This window comes from Hyaena hyaena, unplaced genomic scaffold, assembly GCF_003009895.1.
Source record: "Hyaena hyaena isolate Hyena2069 unplaced genomic scaffold, ASM300989v1 scaffold_292, whole genome shotgun sequence".
In the NCBI taxonomy this organism is placed as follows: Eukaryota; Metazoa; Chordata; class Mammalia; order Carnivora; family Hyaenidae; genus Hyaena; species Hyaena hyaena.
The window spans coordinates 1,604,847-1,627,061 of record NW_024080924.1 but is presented as its reverse complement, the minus strand read 5'-3'; the positions used below and the strand labels follow the sequence as shown (position 1 = coordinate 1,627,061).

General features: G+C 37.6%; 1 protein-coding gene across 1 annotated transcript in view; it reads left to right on the top strand.

Annotated features, from left to right (window-relative positions):
• AQR (aquarius intron-binding spliceosomal factor) overlaps positions 1 to 21,061 on the top strand; it is a 94,225-nt gene extending 73,164 nt beyond the window's left edge. The window contains exons 27-35 of the mRNA XM_039247259.1: positions 1,625 to 1,762; positions 5,433 to 5,504; positions 6,797 to 6,984; positions 7,667 to 7,838; positions 10,024 to 10,194; positions 14,263 to 14,348; positions 15,676 to 15,850; positions 18,933 to 19,046; positions 20,679 to 21,061. Of these exons, the coding sequence (XP_039103190.1) occupies positions 1,625 to 1,762; positions 5,433 to 5,504; positions 6,797 to 6,984; positions 7,667 to 7,838; positions 10,024 to 10,194; positions 14,263 to 14,348; positions 15,676 to 15,850; positions 18,933 to 19,046; positions 20,679 to 20,990 (1,428 nt within the window). The 3' untranslated portion in view covers positions 20,991 to 21,061. The remainder of the gene's footprint in view (positions 1 to 1,624; positions 1,763 to 5,432; positions 5,505 to 6,796; positions 6,985 to 7,666; positions 7,839 to 10,023; positions 10,195 to 14,262; positions 14,349 to 15,675; positions 15,851 to 18,932; positions 19,047 to 20,678) is intronic.
• Positions 21,062 to 22,215: the final 1,154 nt, after the last annotated feature.

Genomic DNA, 22,215 nt, shown 5'->3' with positions numbered 1-22,215 from the left:
CTTGCTTTGTTAGCCAGATTGATTCATTTTGAGTATTAAGGTAAAATAAGAGAAAAAAAAAATGTCTGGAATCCGGGCACATATACCAGACCCCTTGTGCTTATAGTTTTCTCATCCTCTATGGAAAACATCATTTGAAGACTTAGCATAAAGGGATCACATTCAGGCTCAGATTCCTTAGTAGGATGGTTCAGGATTACTCCAAGTAAAAGGAGGAATGACTTTGTTTTATTTGTACCTTTTAGATAAGATTCTATCCCTTCTTCCTAGAAGAGTATCTGGCACATAGTATATGTTTACTAAATATGTATGAGCAGGTCAGTGGATGGGTGGATGGACAGTAGGTACAGAATAATAAATATACATGGGGCACCTGGGTGGCTCAGTTGTTAAGCGTCCGACTTCGCCTCAGGTCATGGTCTCACAGTGTGTAAGTTCAAGCCCTGTGTCGGGCTCTGTGCTGACAGCTCAGGGCCTGGAGCCTGCTTCAAATTCTGCGTCTCCTTCTCTCTCTACCCTTCCCCTGCTCACTCCCTGTTTCTCAAAAATAAATAAACGTTAAAAAACATTAAAAAAAAAGAATAATAAATATACAGTATACTAATAAATAAAATATTAGAACCTATGAAACAATATTAGAGTATGTTTATTACATAAACGGAAACTAAAAGGATAAAAACATTTATTTCATAATAGTAGCTGTCTTAGGAGAGGGTGGGAGAGATTTAAACAGAGTACCTCTCTCATACCTGTATTTTTTTAGTTATTTAAAAAACAATCATGTTAAAAATGTCAGAAATTAACTATGACATAATGATCAGAGTTTATAAAACTCGATTTTAGATTCTCTGCTTGGGTTTGTCTGCTCCTCCCTCAGCATCTGCTGTCCATCCTCTACTCTGCTCTATGGGGGGTTCTCTGCCATGGTCAGAGGTGGGGCTGATCCTTGGAGATTTCATTTCCTGCCCTCCCTTATCAATTGACTTCTGGCTGGGTTTAGCCAATAAAATCGTGGCTGAAAAAGAGAAGCTAGGATATTTTTCCACCAGCTGCCTTGGATTTCATGTCTTCCATGGCTCCAGTTTGCTTTGGCCTGGCTCGCTCTGATTGGTCTGACTTATTCTGGTACCTCACTCCCTGGGCTCTGACAGCACTGCCTCCTTCCCTTGTGTGTCCTAGCGTAGGAATGGTCAGATTCTACAGCGGTTCCTACTGTTGCTAATCTCTGGGGAACTTCACCATTGCCTGGCTGGCTTTTGTGCTCCTCTCTCACCTGTGAAACCAGACTCCTGCATTTAATTCCTTTTGTTGTGAATACTTGAAATTGTTTCTGTTTTCATGGAGGGACTTTGAATAAAATAAATAATGAGATATTTTATTTAGTAATCTTGTTGATACAGTAAACATTTCATGTTATACAAAAACAGTCTAAATTTTAGAGTGAATATCAGAATGTCACAATTAAGACCTAATTAATAATGAACAGAGTTATGATTCATTAGGCTTAGGTTGTGATTTATTTATATTAACTCATCAAGAATTAAGTCTGATAAACTGGATTGTAGGAATGTATGCATAAAATGTGTTATCTAACACAGTCTCTCACTGACTCCCACTCCCATAGGAATTCAGAGCTTCTGAACTGCTTCGAAGTGGACTGGACAGATCTAAATACCTTTTGGTGAAAGAAGCCAAAATCATTGCTATGACTTGTACTCATGCTGCCTTAAAACGACATGATTTAGTCAAGCTAGGTTTCAAGGTAGAGACTTAAATTTTAATTCAGCATCTCTTCAGCTGTTGGTTTATTTCCCTTTTTTTCCCCCTTCCCTTCCCTTCCCCTTCCCCCTTCCTCTTGCCCCTTCCTTTCCCCCTTTCCCCTTCATTTAACCCCTTCCCCCTTCCCTTTCCCTTTCCCTTCTCCTTCCCTTCTCTTGGCCATTTCCCTTAGAGATTGCTTATTACCTTTGAAGTTCACATTTAAAATTACTAAAAAATGTCTCTTCTGAAAATGATATTGACAATGTTTTTCACCTATGAGACATTTAATATATGCTTGCATTATTCATGTTTTAAATACACATCCACTCCCAGTTATTTGTTCATTCAGTAGAGGAAAAGCCTTCCTTATAAGGATATGGGATACTCATTTAGACTATAGAATGAAGCTCTTAAAATGATTTCATCATATGATAAAAGACAGGAGAGTTAATGGGCACCATAGCCTGATAGCCTATGACTCATTTAAATTGGAATGTAATAAATGAGCAGTAAATTTGAACTTGCAGGTCCCGTAACTTTGCTAGTTAGTGATACTGGCCTAAACTCTGATTTTAATACGAATCATTTAACTTCTCTGAAACTGGTTTATCTGTTGTTTAAAATTAGGGTTTGTGTACTGGTTTGAATTCAAAGTTAGCAAAGCATTTGTTGTTAATGAAAGTAACTGAGAACTTTTAAATCTTGTGAGCTCACTGGAAGGTAGGTGCTAAAACAATTCAAGGTGATAGAAGAGTTGCCATCCTGGCTGAAAAGGCTCCTCAGCTGCCAGGTAGCACAAGTACGATAAACTGTTAAAAGGTACTACAAACCTACACAAGTGGTGTGAATTTACCCTTTTGCAAATTATTAGTGAGAATTTTTCACCTAAATATTTTGTTTTTGGAACTGACATACAAAATATACTTGGGGCACCTCAGTGGCTCAGTTTGTTGAGTGTCTGACTCTTGATTTCAGTTCAGGTCATGATCTCATGGTCTGTGGGTTCAAGCCCAGCATGGGCTCTGCGCTGACAGTGCAGAACGTACTTGGGATTCTCTCTCCTCTCTCTCTGCCCCTCCTGCACATGTTCTCTCTCTCTCTCTTAGAATAAATAATTGTTAAAATATATAAATAAAATATACTTTATTTGATATTAAATCACATCAGTTTACTAACAAGGGAAATGATGCAATCGTAATTAAGATTTTATGGTGTCATGCATGTTCTAAAAAACATTACTTGTAGCGTACCAAATTCTCATTAATCATTTATTTAATTGTTCTATACATATGTAGTTAGCATGAGTGCTGATAGTATTCCTCAGATTTTTTTATATTTTTAATTTTGAAGTTTTATCATACTTAGACACCTGCATCTGGTTTAAGCATTTAAAAACCCTTTAGAGCTACTTAACATTAAGAAAGGTCAGTCCCCTACTCCCCTGATAAACCTGATGAACTCCCCTGATAAAACTCCTTTAGTACTTCCTCTGTTTTTTGCATTTGAGACATTTTCATTTGACCTTGTGTTGTTCCCACAGGGACATGCATGCACAGTCATATACCCTCTTCCTTCCTTAATATGCCCCATATGGTTATGTTATAATCTTACTTGGTGATCAAAATCGTCTTTTAAAAAGTAGAATCTGGGGCACCTGGGTGGCTCAGTCGGTTAAGCTTCCAACTTGAGCTCAGGTCATGATCTCGTGGTTCATGGATTCGAGCACCACATTGGGCTCTGCTGCCAGCTCAGAGCCTGGAGCCTGCTTCAAATTCTGTGTCTCCCTCTCGCTGCCCTCTCCCACTCATGCTCTGCCTCTCTCAAAAATAAATAAATATTAAACAAATTTTATTTTGAGTAGATTCTATACGTATATTTTTGGTAAGTGAAATTGCATTAGATTTTCAGAGTTATTTTTCTGAAAGCAGGGTCTTTAAACCATCTTCTTTGAGCTGCTCCCACTCTTTTTCATATCATGTCTATTGTCCTGAGAGTCCATGCAGGGACTTGTGAGAAAATGTGGCTCTTGGAACTCTAAGCTCCCACAAGTATGACCTAATTAATCCTTGTAATAGGGAAATTCAGCATCAGATAGAGCTAGAGAAGACACCCATCCACATGCGTAAACCTTTAGGCATTTTCAGTAGGAAACAGTATAGAATTGAACCTTAACTTTCATCATTGGATGTCCAATGGAAATTCATCTCAGCTATTTATCTTGGACAAATAGATACAAGCAGAGCTTGGTAAAGATGAATAGCACAGAAACTACAGTACTAAATATATAAACAATACTGCTTTTCATTGAAAAGCAGAGGGTTAATTATGCTTCTGCCTTCTACCTCCCTAGAAAACAGACTAAGAGGAGAAAACCTTAAAAATACAAAACAAAGGAACTCTAATTTGTACTGCAATTCTCAAAGAAGGTATTTTACCAGTAAAACAAAGAAGAGGATGTTGCACTAAAGCAACGATCAGAATTAGAAGTGGAGGGGAAGGAAAACATGTTGAGAATAGATCTAGAAGAAAATTGGGCAGATGGAAGTAATCATCAAAGAATGAAAATTCCTTATGTTGGAGAAAGACTTGATTTTTCATTATTTTATAAGTGTGCAGTGCCTGACGTTACTGGAAACTGGGCTACTGGAAGGATACAGACATCAAACAAGTAAATACACAGATAGAACTACAAATTGTGATGTGCCATGAGACCAAGAGTTCTGGGGAATCACTTTTAGATTGGGAGGCCAGAAAAGACCTGGATAAAGTGGGTTTCAAGCTGGTACTTTAAGAATGAGAAAAAGGCAAGCAAACAAAAAATGAAGAGAGAATAGTATTGCAGAGGGCCTAAAGCTGGGACCATTTTGCCAGTTCTGAGAAAATGAAATAGGTCAACATGGTTGAAGTTTAATTAGTAAGGAGAAAGGTAGGAGAGGAAGACAGGGACCAAACTGAATATAAGCCCTTATTAATACATCTTTTGCAGCCCATGTTGAGGGATTTTTTTCCTAAGACAATTAGAAGCCATTGAAGGGTTTGAAACTGGTTGGTAACGTGATCTGATGCCTGTTGTATCAGTGGTTGATGAGAGGCAAGCCAGGAAGGGGAGGGACTAGGAAAGAGATTTCTGGCAATAGAGTGGTGGCTTCCATATCAGTGGTGTGGTGGGTAGAAATGGAGAGGGAGTTTTGAAGATAAAATTTCAAGCTTTGGTGACAAATTGAATGCCAGGGGTGAAAAAGAGGTGGATTATCATGTGCTGGGTAGGATTCATAAGGGGGAAAAAAAATGTTCCCAGATACTATCTAGGTTAAGAGTATTGATGGAAATGACCTAATATGTAATCATAAATTCGTTCTTGCTTATGTAGAACTTAAAGAACTGAATTGAAAATAACTAAATTGATGTGCAATGCAAGAAATGATCCATGAGATCTCCTCAAGGTAGAGTTGTTTATTTAGGGAGCTTCCCCGAGGTCTAAGGCTTGAACTAGAAAAGTGGGCATCATGATAAATAAGATCATGAACTTTCTGTTTGAATAATTTGTATGATGTTATTTTTATCTGATACTATTTGGGGTTTTTTTTTTTTTTTTTTGGATAGTTATGGTGGTAGTTGTTTGGCTTTCGAGCTGTCTTTGTGACAAGATTTCCTTTCTCTCTGTTTCTCAGTATGACAATATTTTAATGGAAGAGGCTGCGCAGATTCTGGAGATAGAAACTTTTATACCTCTTCTTCTACAGGTAAGAGACTAAGATCTGAGACAATGAAAGTAGACTTTGAAGAATTACGGGGGGCAGTGTCAAAAAGCTACACAGTTTTGGGGTGCTAATTGCCATAATTACATATTCTCTTTAACTTCATTATGTTTGCTCATCTATTTTAAGCCTGTAAACTTCCTTTAATCTGTTCATTGGTTATTTAGTAGTTTGTTTTCTTTCTGGGAGTACTATTTAAAAATTCATCGTTTACCTTTAAGTTTTGAAAAGACTTAGTAATTTTAATCAAGAAAATTACATTGTTATGCAGTTTGGATGGTAGATGAGCTATATTTTCATTTCTTTTGTTAGAGTTGTTTCTAGAATTGTTTTTGGTGTTCACTGAGTACATGCTTTTCTTTATTTTATGCCTAAATTTTTTTGATCCAACTGGTAATGTTTAAGAATATTTCTTACTGTACAATAGTCTTTACTATGGAAGAATTAAAAACAAAATGTGGAATTCCCAATTAAAATTTTTTTAATTTTTTTTAATTTATTTCTGAGAGAGAGAGACAGTGTGAGCAGGGAAGAGTTAGAGAAAAAGGGAGACACAGAATCCGAAACAGGCTCCAGGCTCTGAGCTAGCTGTCAGCACAGAGCCCGACGTGGGGCTTGAACCCACGAACCATGAGATCATGACCTGAGCCAAAGTTGGACGCTTAACTGACTGAGCCACCCAGGCTCCCCGGAATTCCCAATTTAAGAATAAAGACTGCTTTAATTTATAGATAAATTGAGTTCTAAACGTTGTTTTATAAGCCAAGTTATTTTGGACTTGGAATGCATTTTATCAGGGTATGTTTCAAGGAACAAGGAGATATGTAAAGCAGGAAATTAAAGCAATACTGTGGGAAATATTAAAGACATAATTTTTACTGCTTAGAAGTTTTTCAGAACTGGCTTGCATCATAATTGTGATACAAGGTGTCTTGTCTGACATCCTTCCATTTCCCTGATTGGGCATCTGTCTCCGTGTACCCTCTGTCTAATTCTGACCTGAGCCTGGATTGCCTTACCTCGTAGAGTAATTTCATGCTTGCCCTCTCAATCCCTCCACCCTCCCTCACCCACTGTGAGCCACAAGGGTGATGGCACCTGTTCATGGTTCACAGGTCATTCTATACATTTGCCACATTTCTCTCTGTGGAGCTGGTTAATGAAAATTAGTAAGCTTATAAAGCTGTTTTGTAAATAGCAGGACTCATATGATAAATTGGAGACTAACAGGGTAATATATTAGAGTAGTTTGTCATCTCCTCACTTTTCATTTCTAGAATCCTCAAGATGGTTTTAGCCGACTGAAACGCTGGATTATGATTGGTGATCATCACCAGTTACCTCCAGTCATTAAGAATATGGCCTTTCAGAAGTATTCAAATATGGAGCAGTCTCTCTTCACCCGCTTTGTCCGGGTTGGAGTTCCTACTGTGGACCTTGATGCTCAAGGGCGAGCCAGAGCAAGGTAAAGGAGCCTTAAATACTACCTGTTTAAGGACCCCTGTTCCCTGATCCAAGTATTTGATAGCATATTCTGTAGAGAGTCTAGTATTCCCAGCTGTCTAGGAACGTGGCATCTACAAATCTGAAAAAGTGCCTGTATTGCCTTTTGCATGGTTATGTGAACTAAGTTATTTCCTGCACTTCACTGAGATTAGTGTATGTGACTTGTAAACTGCGGGCTTCTTTTCTCTGTCACTTTCACTTTCTTCATGCCCCCAGAAGATACACAGTTGATACCAGTTTGAAATCTAAAGCAAAATGTGAACAAGAGGAAAACGTACCAGTTCTTACTTTTATTAAGTACATAGGCCCCATCTCATAATTACCTCAAGATATTCCTCAAGTTGCAGACTCTTCCCGGAATTTTTTTCCTGATTTTTTAATTTAAGGATTAAAGATAATATTTATCTCAGAGTACACAATGGAGCTTCCATCTCTGTAGTATCATCAAGTCTTCTGACCTTCGGTTACTTGAAGCAGGGACGTAGTTGAAAAAGCATTATTGCTAAAAAGATGAGAGCAGAATGGTTAACACGAGAATTAAAAGGAAGAGCACAGTTCCTTAGGAACCCTCTTATGTATATTAAAAGGAGATTTTACATTATTAATATTTCCTGTTTGGGGCGGGATTTGTCTTTGGGAAGCTTGTGTAACCTCTACAACTGGCGCTACAAGAATCTGGGAAACCTACCCCACGTGCAGCTCTTGCCGGAGTTTAGTACAGCAAACGCTGGCTTGCTTTATGATTTCCAGCTCATCAATGTGGAAGATTTTCAAGGAGTGGGAGAGTCTGAACCTAATCCTTATTTTTATCAGGTAAGAAAAAACATAAAACTTTTAGGCTTATTTTGCATTTGTCTAGCTGAATTACTGCCTAAGTCAGTGATCCTGAACCATTTGGCTAACCATTGAAAAAAGAAAAACTAGGTCCCCACCTCACACACAACACAAAAATTTCAAGTTCAGATAGGTTAAAGATACATACAGCAAAGAAAAAAAATAGACACACTAGAAAGAAGAAAATACTGATGAATATATAATGTTGGGGTGAGAAAGGCCATAAGCTTATTACCAAAACAAGAAATCATAAAGAAAAATATTGGTTGGAGACAAAATTTATTTTCAAGATTTAACAGATAGTGGGTTTGAATTCTGAACATATATACAGAACTCTTATAAACCACTTTTTAAAAGAATCAGTACCACAACAGAAAAATGCAATAAGGACAAGAATATGCTTTTTCACACAAAAAAAGAGATTCATAGCAACTATAAGTCACCAAACCATATTTTCATCTCTAATAATACTCAGCATGGAGTAGGTTTGGGGAAATTCCATACTCATGCAATGCTAGTAGGAAAGCAGTTTGGTAAACAAATTGTCAGTATGTATTAAAAGCTGTGTTCTCACTCCAAGGAATTTATCCTAAGAAATTATTGGACAAGTTTGCAAAGACTTACATGCTAAAATGTCTCACATCTTTTTCTTTTACTGCATTGTATTTTAGAAAAGAGAAGCAACCTAAATATCTATCATTGGAGAGTAATTACATTATTACCTATTTCATATAATGAAATAATGAATAGGCACTAAGAGTCATAAGATTATAACTTTGTTTACTGGCAGGAAAGACGTTTATGCTATATTAAATGAAAAAAGTCAGGTTTTAAAATACATTGTGTAGGGTCCCGTTTTAATTTATTTTTCTTAAGTAATAGTAATTTTTTTTTAACGTTTATTTTTGAGAGAGAGACAGAGTGTGAGCAGGGGTGGGGCAGAGAAAGGGAGACACAGAATCTGAAGAAGGCTCCAGTCTCTGAGCTGTCAGAACGGAGCCTGATTTGGCTCTCCAACCCTTGAACCGAGAGATCATGACCTCAGCCAAACTCAGACACTCAACCAACTGAGCCACTGAGGCGCCCCATTCCCCCCATTTGATTTTTAAAGAGGATCAATAAAACATAGAAGGATACACAGATAATCTGTATTAAAGATCCAGCAGCATATACATATACTTTATCTACATTAGAGCTGATGCTTAGATAAATGTAGTTGCTTTCAGGGCATCTGGGTGGGTCAGTCGGTTAAGCATCCGACTTCAGCTCAGGTCATGATCTCACGGTTCGTGGGTTTGAGCCCTGCGTCAGGCTCTGTGAGTATAACCAAGAATAAGAATATAAATGGTTTTTCTGAAGGTTTCCAGAATTTTCCTTTTGCCATTACATGAAATCCAGCTTCTTGTCTTTTTCTTGATTTTCATGCCATGTTTTATGTTCTCATTTTACTCTCTTCTCTCTTCTGATGCATTTAATTTAGTCTCTTCTGAACTAGACAAAGCAGCCTGTGTTCACTTCCTCGCTTTCAGGTTTAGCTAAATATAAATGTAAGCCAGACTGACGAATTTGAGGCTACCTTCTCTTCCCACTTTAAAGTGGTCTGGTAGAGGTGGCAACCATAAGAAGAGAACAAACACAAAACCCACACACACAAATACTAAGAAGTAGAAGGGGAAAAGAAAAAAACATTGCGCCCCAATTGATATCCGCTACAGTACTGCTAGATGCATATGCTATTAGACTGGATTTTCTGCTGGCTTCTTTAGATGGTTACCTTGGTCCTTTGTGTTAATATTTCTTTCATACCTACAGTTGCAGTATATTGTAGCAGAATATTATTACTCTCCATTATGATTGTGGTGGTCTCAGAAATATTAAGCCTTTAAGTTGATAACTTATTTTATGATTATTCCATATATTGCTGATATACTTATTCCAAATATCAAAGAGAAATAATTACCATATACTCTTTATTTATCAGAATTAATCTGGATAGGGTTATCCCTCAGTTTTATGGAAGGTGTTCAGTTATCCAACTTCCCTTCAGTTATTAACTTCCCTTCTTCAGTTGTGATAATTGAACAGTTGTGCCCGTTTGCCTTTCTTTCTGTAAAAGTGAAACAAAAGGAAATAAATACATGGTCTGATTATGTTTACATTACAGAATCTTGGAGAAGCAGAATATGTAGTGGCACTTTTTATGTACATGTGTTTACTTGGTTACCCTGCTGACAAGATCAGTATTCTGACAACGTATAATGGGCAAAAGCATCTTATTCGTGATATCATCAATAGACGATGTGGAAGCAATCCATTGATTGGAAGACCAAATAAGGTAATTTAATGAATATACGCTCTCTTATTCATCATGTTGGCAAGATGGAAAAATTTGTATTTATTATGAGTTATTTATATTGTTCTACTTTGTCTCTTTGCCATCTCCTTTCAAGATGTGAGAAAATGAAATAATGGGAACTATAAATAATTCTTTGGCAGTCCTATCTGAGATTGTTATTGGTTATTGGTTTATTGTGAACTTCTGTCTTAAGTACCACATTAAAGATTCTTGTTGATGATAATCAGAAGTAAATGATCCCAAAACTTTTTGTTGGTAAAATGAAGGATAATGAAATTACATTATTTATGTACTATTATAATAGAAATAGAAATTGTAGAACTTTTTATTTTGTTATTTGGCAAAGGTATAATTTGTACTGCTTTTTATTGTTTGTATGTGGGAGAGTTTTCTCTTAAGGATCAGGGAAGATTGTAAAGTACCTTCAGACCTGAGAATTATTTTTTATACTTTTTAAGTTTTTATGTGGTATGAAATAAAATCAGATAAATACGAAGACACTTGATTATATCAACAAAGGGCTGAAAATTTAGGATAACAAATATATTACTAATGATGAAATTAAGACCTTGGTTGTAAACATGGCTATATCAAAGTGCTCTCACTTTTTCCTGGGAATCATCCAAGAATAACAGGAAAATGGAAGGAGAAGACAGACTCCACTGTTAGGGAGATGACACAGATGAGGTGACTGAGAATAGAAAAAAAATGTGGGAAGAAGAGAATGAAGGGGACCAGTCTTTTTTTTTTTTTTTAATGTTTTATTTATTTCTGAGATAGAGAGAGAGACAGCGTAAGTAGGGGAGAGTCAGAGAGAGAGGGAGACACAGAATCTGAAGCAGTCTCCAGGCTCTGAGCTAGCGGTCAGCACAGAGCCCAACATGGGGCTCGAACCTGCGAACCGTGAAATCATGACCTGAGCCAAAGTCGGACGCTTAACTGACTGAGCCATACAGGCGCCCCAAGGGGACCAGTCTTGAAAGCACTTTCTAAAGGTGAGTGGCGCACTTGGAAGTGTAAGAGCCACCTTCTTGTTACTCAACAATGGATGTGAGAATTAGAAGCATTCCTGATCCTGGGTTGGTTCAAAGAAGACTTCATGTTCACCAAAAAGTAGACTTGTCTCTACAGCAGCAGAAGAAAACAGAACCATCTGTTGTGAAAACCACCCAAACTTTAGGAAACTGTCCAGCTCACCCCAGCTTTACATCTTGCACATAGCTAATTCAAGAAACTCCCTTATTCAGTGATGAAAGAGTGAGAGAAGGGAACCTAACACAAAGCACACTGACAAGACATTTGCTTCAGATATAGTTGGCCTGGAACAGATTAAAACATCGAGTACACATTTGGCTGTAGATTTTAAAATGCTTAATGAAGTAACCATATCTGTGAGGAAAGGCTACAAAGCAGAGAAATGAAAGAATTCAGGAAGAGATGAAATGCAAGCTGGAAGAAAACAAAACAAAAACCCAGAAATGGAGACAGTTGAAAGGAGTACAGGACACACTGAATACTTCATAAGGAATTTGGAGTGTGAAGGTGGGAAACTTATAGCTTTGAAATAAAATAGAACATCAGTATCTGAGCCCTTTTATTAGTTATAACAGTAAAACTTAAACTGAAATAATAAAGGAAAGTTTCTCTCTCTCACACAAGAAGACCAAAATGAAATGGCTCCAGGGTTGGATTATAGAATGACTCCTTCATGTCATCAAAGACCAAGATTCATTCCATCCTTCTGCTCTGCCATTCTCAGTGTGTGAGCTGATTTCTCCGACAAGCTCTCCACATGGTCAGGTTGGGAACAGATTTCCAAGGATTACATCCATATGTAAGAGCAAAGGACTTAATCCAAAATATAAGAACTCCTGTGACATTCATTGTTAAATAAACGTAACCCCAGTAAAAAATTGGCAAATGAATAAGTACTTCACATAGGAAGACATAGGAATGGCCAATAAGCACATGAAAAATGCTTACCGTCATTCATTGTCAGGGAAATAGATTAAAACTACAACGACACACCAAGTAGATTGGCTAAAATTGACAAGATTGACAGTATACCAAGTGTTGGCAAGGATGCAGAGAAACTGGAATTCTGGATCTGGAACAATGCTGGAGGATGTGTAAACTGGCACAGTACCTCTGGAAAATAGTTTGACAGTTTCTCACGAAGTTAAATATACACTTACCTTACAACTCAGCAGTTTCACTCCTACATAGTCATTCAAGAGCAATGAAAACATATGTTCACAAAAATACTTATACATGAATTGCAGCTTTATTCAGATTAGCCCCAAACCAAATTGAAACTGCTACAGCCACTGTGGAAAACAGTAAGGAGGTTCTTCAGAGAGTGAAAAAAAGATCTATGCTATGATACTGCAGTCACACTACTGGGTATTTACCCAAAGAGTACAAAAACACTATTTCAAAGGGATGTACACACTTCTATGTTTATAGCAGCAGCATTAGTTACAGTAGCCAAGATAAGGAAGCAGTATCCATGTGTCCATGGATTGGTGAATGGATAAAGAAGATGTGGTATGTACACACACACACACACACACACAGGAATACTACCCATTAAAAAAAGAATGAAATCCTGCCATTTGCAGCAACATGGATGAAACTGGAGAGTATAATCCTAAGGGAAATAAGTCAGAGAAAGACAGATATCATATGATTTCATTCATGTGGAATTTACAAAACAAAACGAGCAAAGGAGAGGGAAAAAAAGAGAGAGACAAATTAAGAAACACTCTTAATTATAGAGAACAAACTAATGTTTACCAGAGGGGAAGAGGGTGTGGGAATGGGTTAAATAGGTGATAGGGATTAAGGAGTACTCTTGCCTTGACGAGCACTAGGTGATGTGTAGAATTCTTGGATCACTATGCTGTATACCTGAAACCAATATAACACTGCATATTTACTAATGGGGATCAAAATTTAAAGCAAAACAGAAAGAGTGCCAAACTAGAAACAACCCAAATGACATAAACAGATAAATGGATAAACAAATTGTGGTATATCTGTTAATTGGAAAACTATTCAACAGTAAAAAGGAGTGAACTTCTGATGGAGGTAGTACAGGGATGAATCTTGAAAACATGCCAAGTGAAAGAAGCCAAACAAAAAAGAGTACTTTATGATTGCACTTTTTATGGAATTTTAGAACAGGCAAAAAATAATCAAGCAAAAATAATCAGGCAAAAAATAATAGTGACAGAAAGCACATCAGCAGTTGCCTAAGGTTTGGGGATACAGCTTTGACTACAAAGGGGCCTGAGGTGATGCAAGTCTTCATTGGGGTGGTTATCTAGGGGTGGTATATATTGTCAAAATTAGTGTACACTTAACATGAGCACATTTTATTATATATCAATCACACTTCTGTGCAGTTGATTTAAAAAGGATTTTTTCATAAAATTCCTAAAGGTATGGACCAAGAATTATAGTTTATGCAAATAAGCATTTGAACTTTTTTGTTGAATTATTGAAAAAGAGATAAATGCCTGAGTGTCAATATTAGACTGAAACCTGTGTGAACTTTCCTATTTGTACATATATTTTCAAACTGAACAAAAAGAACTATGAACCTTACTTGGCTATTTTTTTGTCAGAAGGATTCTGTCAATGAGAACTAAGAATACACTAAATACTAAGTGAGCATACTAGGTTATGTTGCTGGGCATCAAACTGGGATACCAGGTAATGAGATAAAAAGAACCTGCGTCCATGGACTTGGGCCGTCTAGTGGGGGAAGACTGTTAACTCTACAGATAGTTATTTCATTGTCAGCAGAGGTAAAGATAAGTGCTGCAAATGTAAATAACATGGGGACATAGTCTCACCTGGTTACTGAGGTCTCTTTCGGAGTGTTCATTAGCTGGTTTTCTCAATTCCAAGTATATGATCATGTTTCTTTGGTATTATTTTAATGATAAGATTTTTGTGCTAGCATATGATTTAAATGATCTCTCTAGAGTCTTGTTATGGTGCTTTTGAAAAGATACCAAATTTTCCATTTTGTCTTCCTAGGTGACAACTGTTGACAGATTTCAAGGTCAACAGAATGATTATATTCTTCTTTCTCTAGTACGAACCAGGGCAGTGGGCCATCTGAGGTACATAAGGAAAAATGTTTATATTATTACACTTTACTATCTGCTTCAACTTTGAACTTCTGTACCTAAGTAGTTTTAAAGTTTTTAAGTTTAAAGTATAATTAATTGTTATGGTAGCTTTTGGTTTGGCAAGCTTTTTTTGGAGTGTAATAATATCAAATTCTTCGCATAGTTAACTCCTGTCATTGCATCTGAATTTTTAAATCTTAAATATTTTTAGTACATTTGCTTTTTAATCTTCAGTAACAGAGATAGCATTTTATTATAAAATTTTAATATATGATGTTTGTTGGAAACAGTGTCAGAAATTAAGAGAGTAAGGTGGTAAAAATAATCTTCCAGAGTACATTTCTCATTGCATAGGATTTCTGACTTTTCCCCCCACACAGTCTTTTAGCTTCACTGTTAGAGGATAAAGGAACCATTTGTTCTCCTAGGATTAAGAATTGTCAAAACAAACAATAATCTATTTTTATCATTTATTGTGATGTATTTATGTGCTAGAGAATTATGGGAATAATATCTTCTTATTACAGAGCAGTCGTTTAGTTTTACATAAACCTTTATCTCATATGACTAACTACCAAAACTATAATGAGAGTTCATTTTATTATTTTATTTGGCAGATAAAAGAAAAAAATTCTCCAAGCTCTTGTAATGTTGTCAGTAAGTCAAAATCTGTTTGGAGCTTAGCCTCAGTGATCAGGTTCCATTAGACTGATAACTTTTATGTAAGAGTAAACAAAGATGTAATTTTCAAGAAGTTGTTTAAAAACTATTGCATTCTAAAATAGTTTATTTTTGCTTATTTATCAAAAATGTATTTGGAGACTAACTTTTCTAAAAAGCAGTTCCTTTTCTGCATTGAGATTTATAGCTGTCTGAGTAGGGCATCTTTATGATTGTAATTAAAATCTCTCCAAAACTCACAGTATGAATACTGCCTCATTCAGTTCCCACCTTTTTTCTCACTGTCTAGTGCTTTTGTCTTTTTCACGTTCTTAGGATGTGACTTCTTGTACTACAATACTAATATAGCTACTTAGATCTTTGAATCCATGCTTTGGTCATGATTTCCCCCCTCATGAAAACAAAAACATGGAGGTCGGTGATAAAGCATTAACTTTACTTGGTTTAACCAGTCACATGACCTTGATTAACTTAATGTTTATTCTGTTAAGTTTTTAAGAAGCCTAACTTTTTATTGCCATAGCTTAACAGGAATAGTGAATGGAATATGTTAAAAAAAAAAAAAAAAAGAAAAAAAGCTGAATACTTACATTATTAATCTTGAACTGTGTTAATTAATTTTGTTTGTTTTCCAAAGGGATGTCCGTCGATTGGTGGTGGCCATGTCTAGAGCCAGACTTGGACTGTACATTTTTGCAAGAGTATCCCTCTTCCAGAACTGTTTCGAACTAACTCCAGCTTTCAGCCAGCTCACTGCCCGTCCACTTCATTTGCATATAATTCCAACAGAACCTTTCCCAACCAGTAGAAAGGTAGGATTCTTTCTTCATTGTATAGAGCAGCACTCCTTTACAGAGCGTAGCTAGGAACAGCATCACATAGCTCATCTGATCACTGATTTAGAATGCTCCTTACACTGTGCAACTGAATTAGATGTTCTGTGCAAAATAGTAATACCTGCTAACATCAAGTACTCACTAGGTATCAGGCAGTTAGCTCTTTACATGCATGATCTCACGTCATCTAATAATCCTGTTCAGGAGGTTTTCTTATTAACTCCATTTTATGGATGAGGAAACTAAGGGTTAGTAAAGTTAGTAGTTTGGTCATACATCTCACAGGTGGAGAATCCAAGATTTGAAAATCCAGGCAGTATAGCTCCAGAATCCTTGTTAATCACTGTACTGTACTGCCTCTCTTCAGCTTTTTAAGGAGAACTTAACTGATTTCTTGATAACAGAGTAATAAATGCTTTAGCTCTCGGAGAACTGTTAGAAAACCTACATTTTTGGAGAACTAGGAGGGAATAGCACATACACTTAACAGAGGACGTGCTCAGAAATGCCATTCCCTCCTCATCCCTGCTATCATTTTTAAACCTCTCATCCTTGCTCCCCTCTGCCACCCCTGCCCCAAAAGGTCACCTGTCCCTTTAATTTCTGGTTTATCCTTCTTATATTCCTTTTGCTTAAAGGAGCGAATAACTTGTTTATTTTCTTAGATTGTTTTCTTTCTGACATAAAGGTTAGCATACTAGTTGATCTGTAGGTTGTGACTTTTGGGCTTTGCATTTTTCACTTAATGCAATGTCTTAGAGATCCATTTGGATTTTAAATAAAGCTGTTTTAAATGTTCACAGTACACTTCTTTGCCCCTCCCCACCACCACTCTCCCTTCTGAAAAAAAAGATTAAATTCCATGTGTGTGTTTTATAATAAGGCTCATTACTTTTTTTTTTTTTAAACTGCATTTGTATTTTTAAAGCAGTGCCGCTGTGGAGGAATAGAAGGGGAGGAATATAATGGGGTGGAGTCACGTAAAGCCTTGAATGTCAGTCAGCCTCTGAAGTCTGGACACAATCCTATAGCTCTGAACTTCTCAATCTTTTGTGGGCTGATTATTAAACAGGCAGATTCCTAACACAAAGTCCGAGGCAGTCTTCTTATCCAGAGGCTGCAGGAACACACCCGGAGACATGTGGAAGGGATCAGGCAGTACCAGTGAACAGAAGGCTTGAAAACTAGTGCCTTACACAACACCATGGAGTCAAGCCCTTGGGGGCCTAGCTGAGAGCATCTCCCCGTCTTCTACTCAAGAGATCAGTGTTGGAGGCGAGGAGGGCTGTACAGCTAGTTCTATGTCTCAGAAGACGCAGCTCCCAGCAGAGCCACCCGAAAATAAGCAAACAAAAACAAAACAAACAAAGAAGCTTCCATGTTGTGAAGGCAATATTTCGTAGCTGTAACAGCATGGCAGTCTTGACACACAGAAGTGGTGACCATTATCAAAAGGATACCTGCTTACATAGTAATACTACCGTCTTGCTTAATTCTGAGAAATACCACTTAATACATTTCATATTTCTGATGTTAATGTGCCTTAATTTGTTACTCTGTGGTAAAATTTTTTTAACTGTGCGGACTTCTGAATTGCTTCTACAGTAAGAGGGTGAAACTTTATAAACATATTATAGTTGACTATAAATAAGAAAGTTGTTTGTCTTTATTCTAGGATGGTTTAGGAAGAAATGTACATTTTTTATTGTCTTCATGCCTTACCACTTTAGAGCAGTGTTTCTCAGATTTTTGTTGGAAACAACCATATCAGAATCACCTCATTCCAATGCAGACCTACTGAATCTGGGAGTTCCACAATTTAACAGTCTCCCCCCCCAGTTCTGATAGATGCCATAAAGTTTACACTTTAGACTACCATTTGACCATATACTTTATTAGTGCAAAACTTACTGAATATTCACCCTCATGACCAACAAGTCTGTGTATTAAGTAATAGTAATATTAGCTTATTTTAGAAAAACATAAACAGGAAAAATAGTGTTAATATTTTCTTTTTGAATAAAATTGATAATTGCCTTTGAAGCATACAAGATATTAGAGACAGTACTTTAGACCATGTTGATTTTTCTGTCTATTCAACTGATAGTTTATCTCTTACTCTTCTGCATGAGTTAGTAGACCAAAACTCATAAATTTTACTTACCAACCTGAAATTGTATTATAAGGTAGTAACTCTTAGAGCTTTCTTTTAGTCTCTACCTTTTACTGAATTTAAATTGAATCCCTTTTTCTCTATGAAGTCCTTATTGGACTCTGACACTTACTTTTTTTTTTTTTAATTTTTTAAAATCTTTATTTTTGAGAGAGAGGGAGGACAGAAGATCTGAAGCAGGCTATGCACTGAGAGCAGCAAGCCCAATATGGAGCTTGAGCTCACAAACTGCAAGATCATGACCTGAGCCAAAGTTGGACGCTCAACCGTCTGAGCCATTCAGGCACCCCAGTCACTTACACTTGCATCTTAATGTCATGTCCTGTGACAATTCTTGCCCCCCCCCCCTTTTTTTTTGAGATAGAGAAAGCACAAGTGAGGGGCAGAGGGAGAGAGAGAATCCTAAGCAGACTCCCTGCCCAGCAAGGAACCTAACCTGGAGCTTGATCCCATGACCAAAAGATCATGACCTGAGTGGAAATCAAGAGTCAGACACTTGGGGCACCCGGGTGGCTCAGTCGGTTAAGCGTCTGACTTCAGCTCAGGTTATGATCTCACAGTTCGTGAGTTTGAGACCCACGTTGGGCTCTGTGCTGACAGCTCAGAGCCTCAAGCCTACTTCATGTTCTGTGTCTACCTCTCTCTCTGCCCGTCCCCCTTCATGGTATGTCTCTCTCTCTCTCTCTCAAAAATAAACATTTAAAAAAAAAGAAAAAAAGAGTCAGACATTTAACCCACTGAGCCACCCAGGCACCCTGTCCTGTTACTATTCTTATGTCCTCCCAACCATAGTGCTTATACGTAAGACGAGGCCTGGACTTCTAGAATGTTCACTTTTAGCATATTAACTTTCTTACTGTACCTCACTTTCTTTTTGCCCTTTAGAATGGAGAGAGACCATCTCACGAAGTACAGATAATAAAAAATATGCCCCAGATGGCAAACTTTGTATATAACATGTACATGCATTTGATACAGACCACACATCATTATCATCAGGTGAGTTTTCTTAAAATTCAGTCTTATTTTTTGTGGTAGAAAAAATCTTCTCCTTTGTAGATCATACCTTTAAAGTACTTAATTCCTGTGGGAAAACAGCAAAGCCAAACAAGGTTGTTGTTATTCATGTAACATCCATATTTTTATTTGTTTTTAAGTTTGTTTATTTTGAGAGAGAAAGTGTGTGCATATAAGTTGGAGAGGGGGAGAGAGAGAGGGAGAGAGAGAATCCCAAGTAGGCTCCACACTGTCAATGCAGAGCCCATTGTGGAGCCCAGTCTCAAGAACCACAAGATCATGACCTGAGCTGAAATCAGGAGTCAGACATTTAACCTACTGAGCCACCCAGGTGCCCTATAACGTGTATATTTTTAAAACACATTTATGTGGATATAATACCATAAATTCCACATATTTAAGTATATAATTCAGTGTGTTCTGACATATGTATATACCTGTGAAGCTATAACCACAGTCATGATAATGAACATACTAATTAGTTCCAAAAGTTTCCTCGTGTCCCTTGGTAATGCCTCTCATCCTTGACCAGTCCCTTCCCCACCTTCTCCAGGCCCCCAGGGACTTCCTTTCAGCAGTGCTTTTCTTTTTTATTGCCAAGTAATATTCCATCGTATGGATGTGCCAAGTGTACCCGTTGACCTATTGATGGACATTTGGGTTCCTTCTAACTCTGGCTATTATAAATAAAGCTGCTGTGAACATTCTTGTACAAATCTTTGTGCTTTCTCTTGGGTAAATTCCTTAGGAGTAGAATTGCTGAAGTAATAGAGTCAATATGTGTTCAACTTTTTAAAAAATTTTTTTAAGTTTATTTATTTATTTTGAGACAGAGAGCATGAATAGGGGAGGAGCAGAGAGAGAGAGAGGGAGAGAGAGCCCAAGCAGGCTCCATCCACACAGCTTGATGCGAGGCTTGAACTCACAAACTGTGGGATCGTGACCTGAGCTGAAACCAAGAGTCCGATGTTTAACCGACTGAGCCACCCAGTCACCCCTGTGTGTTCATCCTTTTAAGAAACTGCCAATCCGTTTTACAAAGTAGTTGCACCATGTTGCCAGCAGCGGTGTATGAGTGCTTTGGCAGCTTTATCTCCTCACCCACACTCATTACTGGTGGCCTTTTTTATCGTAGCTGTTCCAGAAGGAGGCTAAGCATGTAGAGCTGCTCCAGGGTTCTGTTGAGTGGGACAGAAGCTTTGTGCCCTGCTATTCCCTCTTGCCATGGTTTTGTCTGAAGGCTGGTTCCTCCCCTTACATGGCTCCTTGATTGAAGTTGGCCCTTTCTTGAGCTGTTGTGTCAATCAGTCCTAACGAGACAATGTTTTTGCAGAAGTCTTAGCAGATTTTTTTTTTGCTAAAAATAGCTAATTGATTTTTATATTATTTTCTTTTCTGAAGATTTAATATGTACTTTGATCCTTGGAGTCAGAAGGACATAGGCCATTGCCATCAGAGTTGCTATGTTTGTAATATAAAATGGCCAGGAGTGTTTTGGAAAATTCTAGATTGAACAGTATCTTAGGAAGATAACATGAATGTGAGAGCTCAGCTTTATAAGCCAGTGTTTTCCTTTCACTTGAGTTCATATTGATGTTTTCTTTCTTTCATTAGACTTTATTACAGCTACCACCTGCTATGGTGGAAGAAGGTGAGGAAGTTCAAAGTCAGGAAACAGAACTGGAAACAGAAGAAGAGGCCAATCCTTCTCAGGCTGATCTCTCCAGTCTCACGGATGCCGGATCCAGTCAGGAATCCTCAGCCTCTCAGACTGAGTCCACCCTCGATCACACAGGAGCCAGCTCCAATCCAGAAGCCATCCCTTCTGTGTCCGATAGCACTGCTTCTGTGGCAGGACCTGTAGCTGTACCAGCAGAGGCCAGCGCCCCCCAACATGTCACACCTGCCCCAGAGGAGACCAAGTAGCAAACCTGTAGCCTTTCTTAGGGAGGACATTTAATTCATAAAGTCTAAGTAAAGCTACTTTTTGTATTTTATGTTTGCTTTTGTTATTTTAAGGGTACTAATTAATGTTCAGTCCTTATTTTTATTAACCAATCTCAGTGGTTATCTTCTTGGATATATTTAAAAGAAAATTGTGTATGTATGAACAACTTCAGTTTCATTTGTTCAGTCAGAAGGGCAAATAGCCATTCCTTTGATATTTTTATAATCAACTGAATATATCTTATTCACACCTACATTAAAAGAAATTTGCTAAAGAAGATATAAGACATACTTTAAATTTTCAGTGAACTTCTCCAAAGAAAAGGATTGAGGACACTGAAATTAACCATAAACACCCTTAAGTAAGTGTTCAAATCAAGGAGGAAGTTGTTTCTTCTGTCATGATATCAGATACTCAAGTTGTGATTCCTTTTTTCTGTTTCTTGGCTGTCTTCCTTGGTGTAAAGGCATTAGCAGCCATAGACAGATCTAGATTTCTCTGATCAAAGAGGCTACATGTATTTCCTTCCCCAAAGTTTCATAAGTATTAGAACCACCTACAGTGTCTGTTTATTCTTGAGGCTACTCTAGACCTGATGAATCCGAATCTCAGAGTTAGGACCCAGGTATTTGTATTTTAGCAAGTGCTCATAATGTTTGAGTTGCTGGCAGAGTGGCATCAAATCAGGCTGGAAAGGCTGAGCCAGGACGTGTCATTCAGCTAAGCAAGAAGAATCTGGCAAATCTCTCTGGGCAGGAAGAAAGATTCAGAGTCTGGGCAGTGAAAGTCAGTGAACCTAACCCCCTGTATAGTATAGAATTCTCACAGTGGATAGATTCTAACTCCTCTGCCCTGTCTAGTTCTCTTGGTAGATAGCCAGCCACAAGGAGACCTCAAAATATGCTCTAGATCTGGGAGGGCAGAGACTGTAGGACCTTGCTGCTCAGGTGTGATTTGTACACCAGAAGGATCAGCATCCACTGAAGCTTGTTAAAATTGCAGCAGTGTGGTAGACTCCGCCCCAGATCTCTTAAATGTGAATACGTTTCAGCAAAGTGTCCGGGGATATACGTGCACTTTGGAGTTTGAGAGCATTGTTCTGAGATTACTGTACTGTTCTCAATGTGAATGAGACGTAGAGTGATGATTCTGTGATGGCAATTTTCTGATGTTTTCTGATATGGGACCTCTGCTTATAAAGTT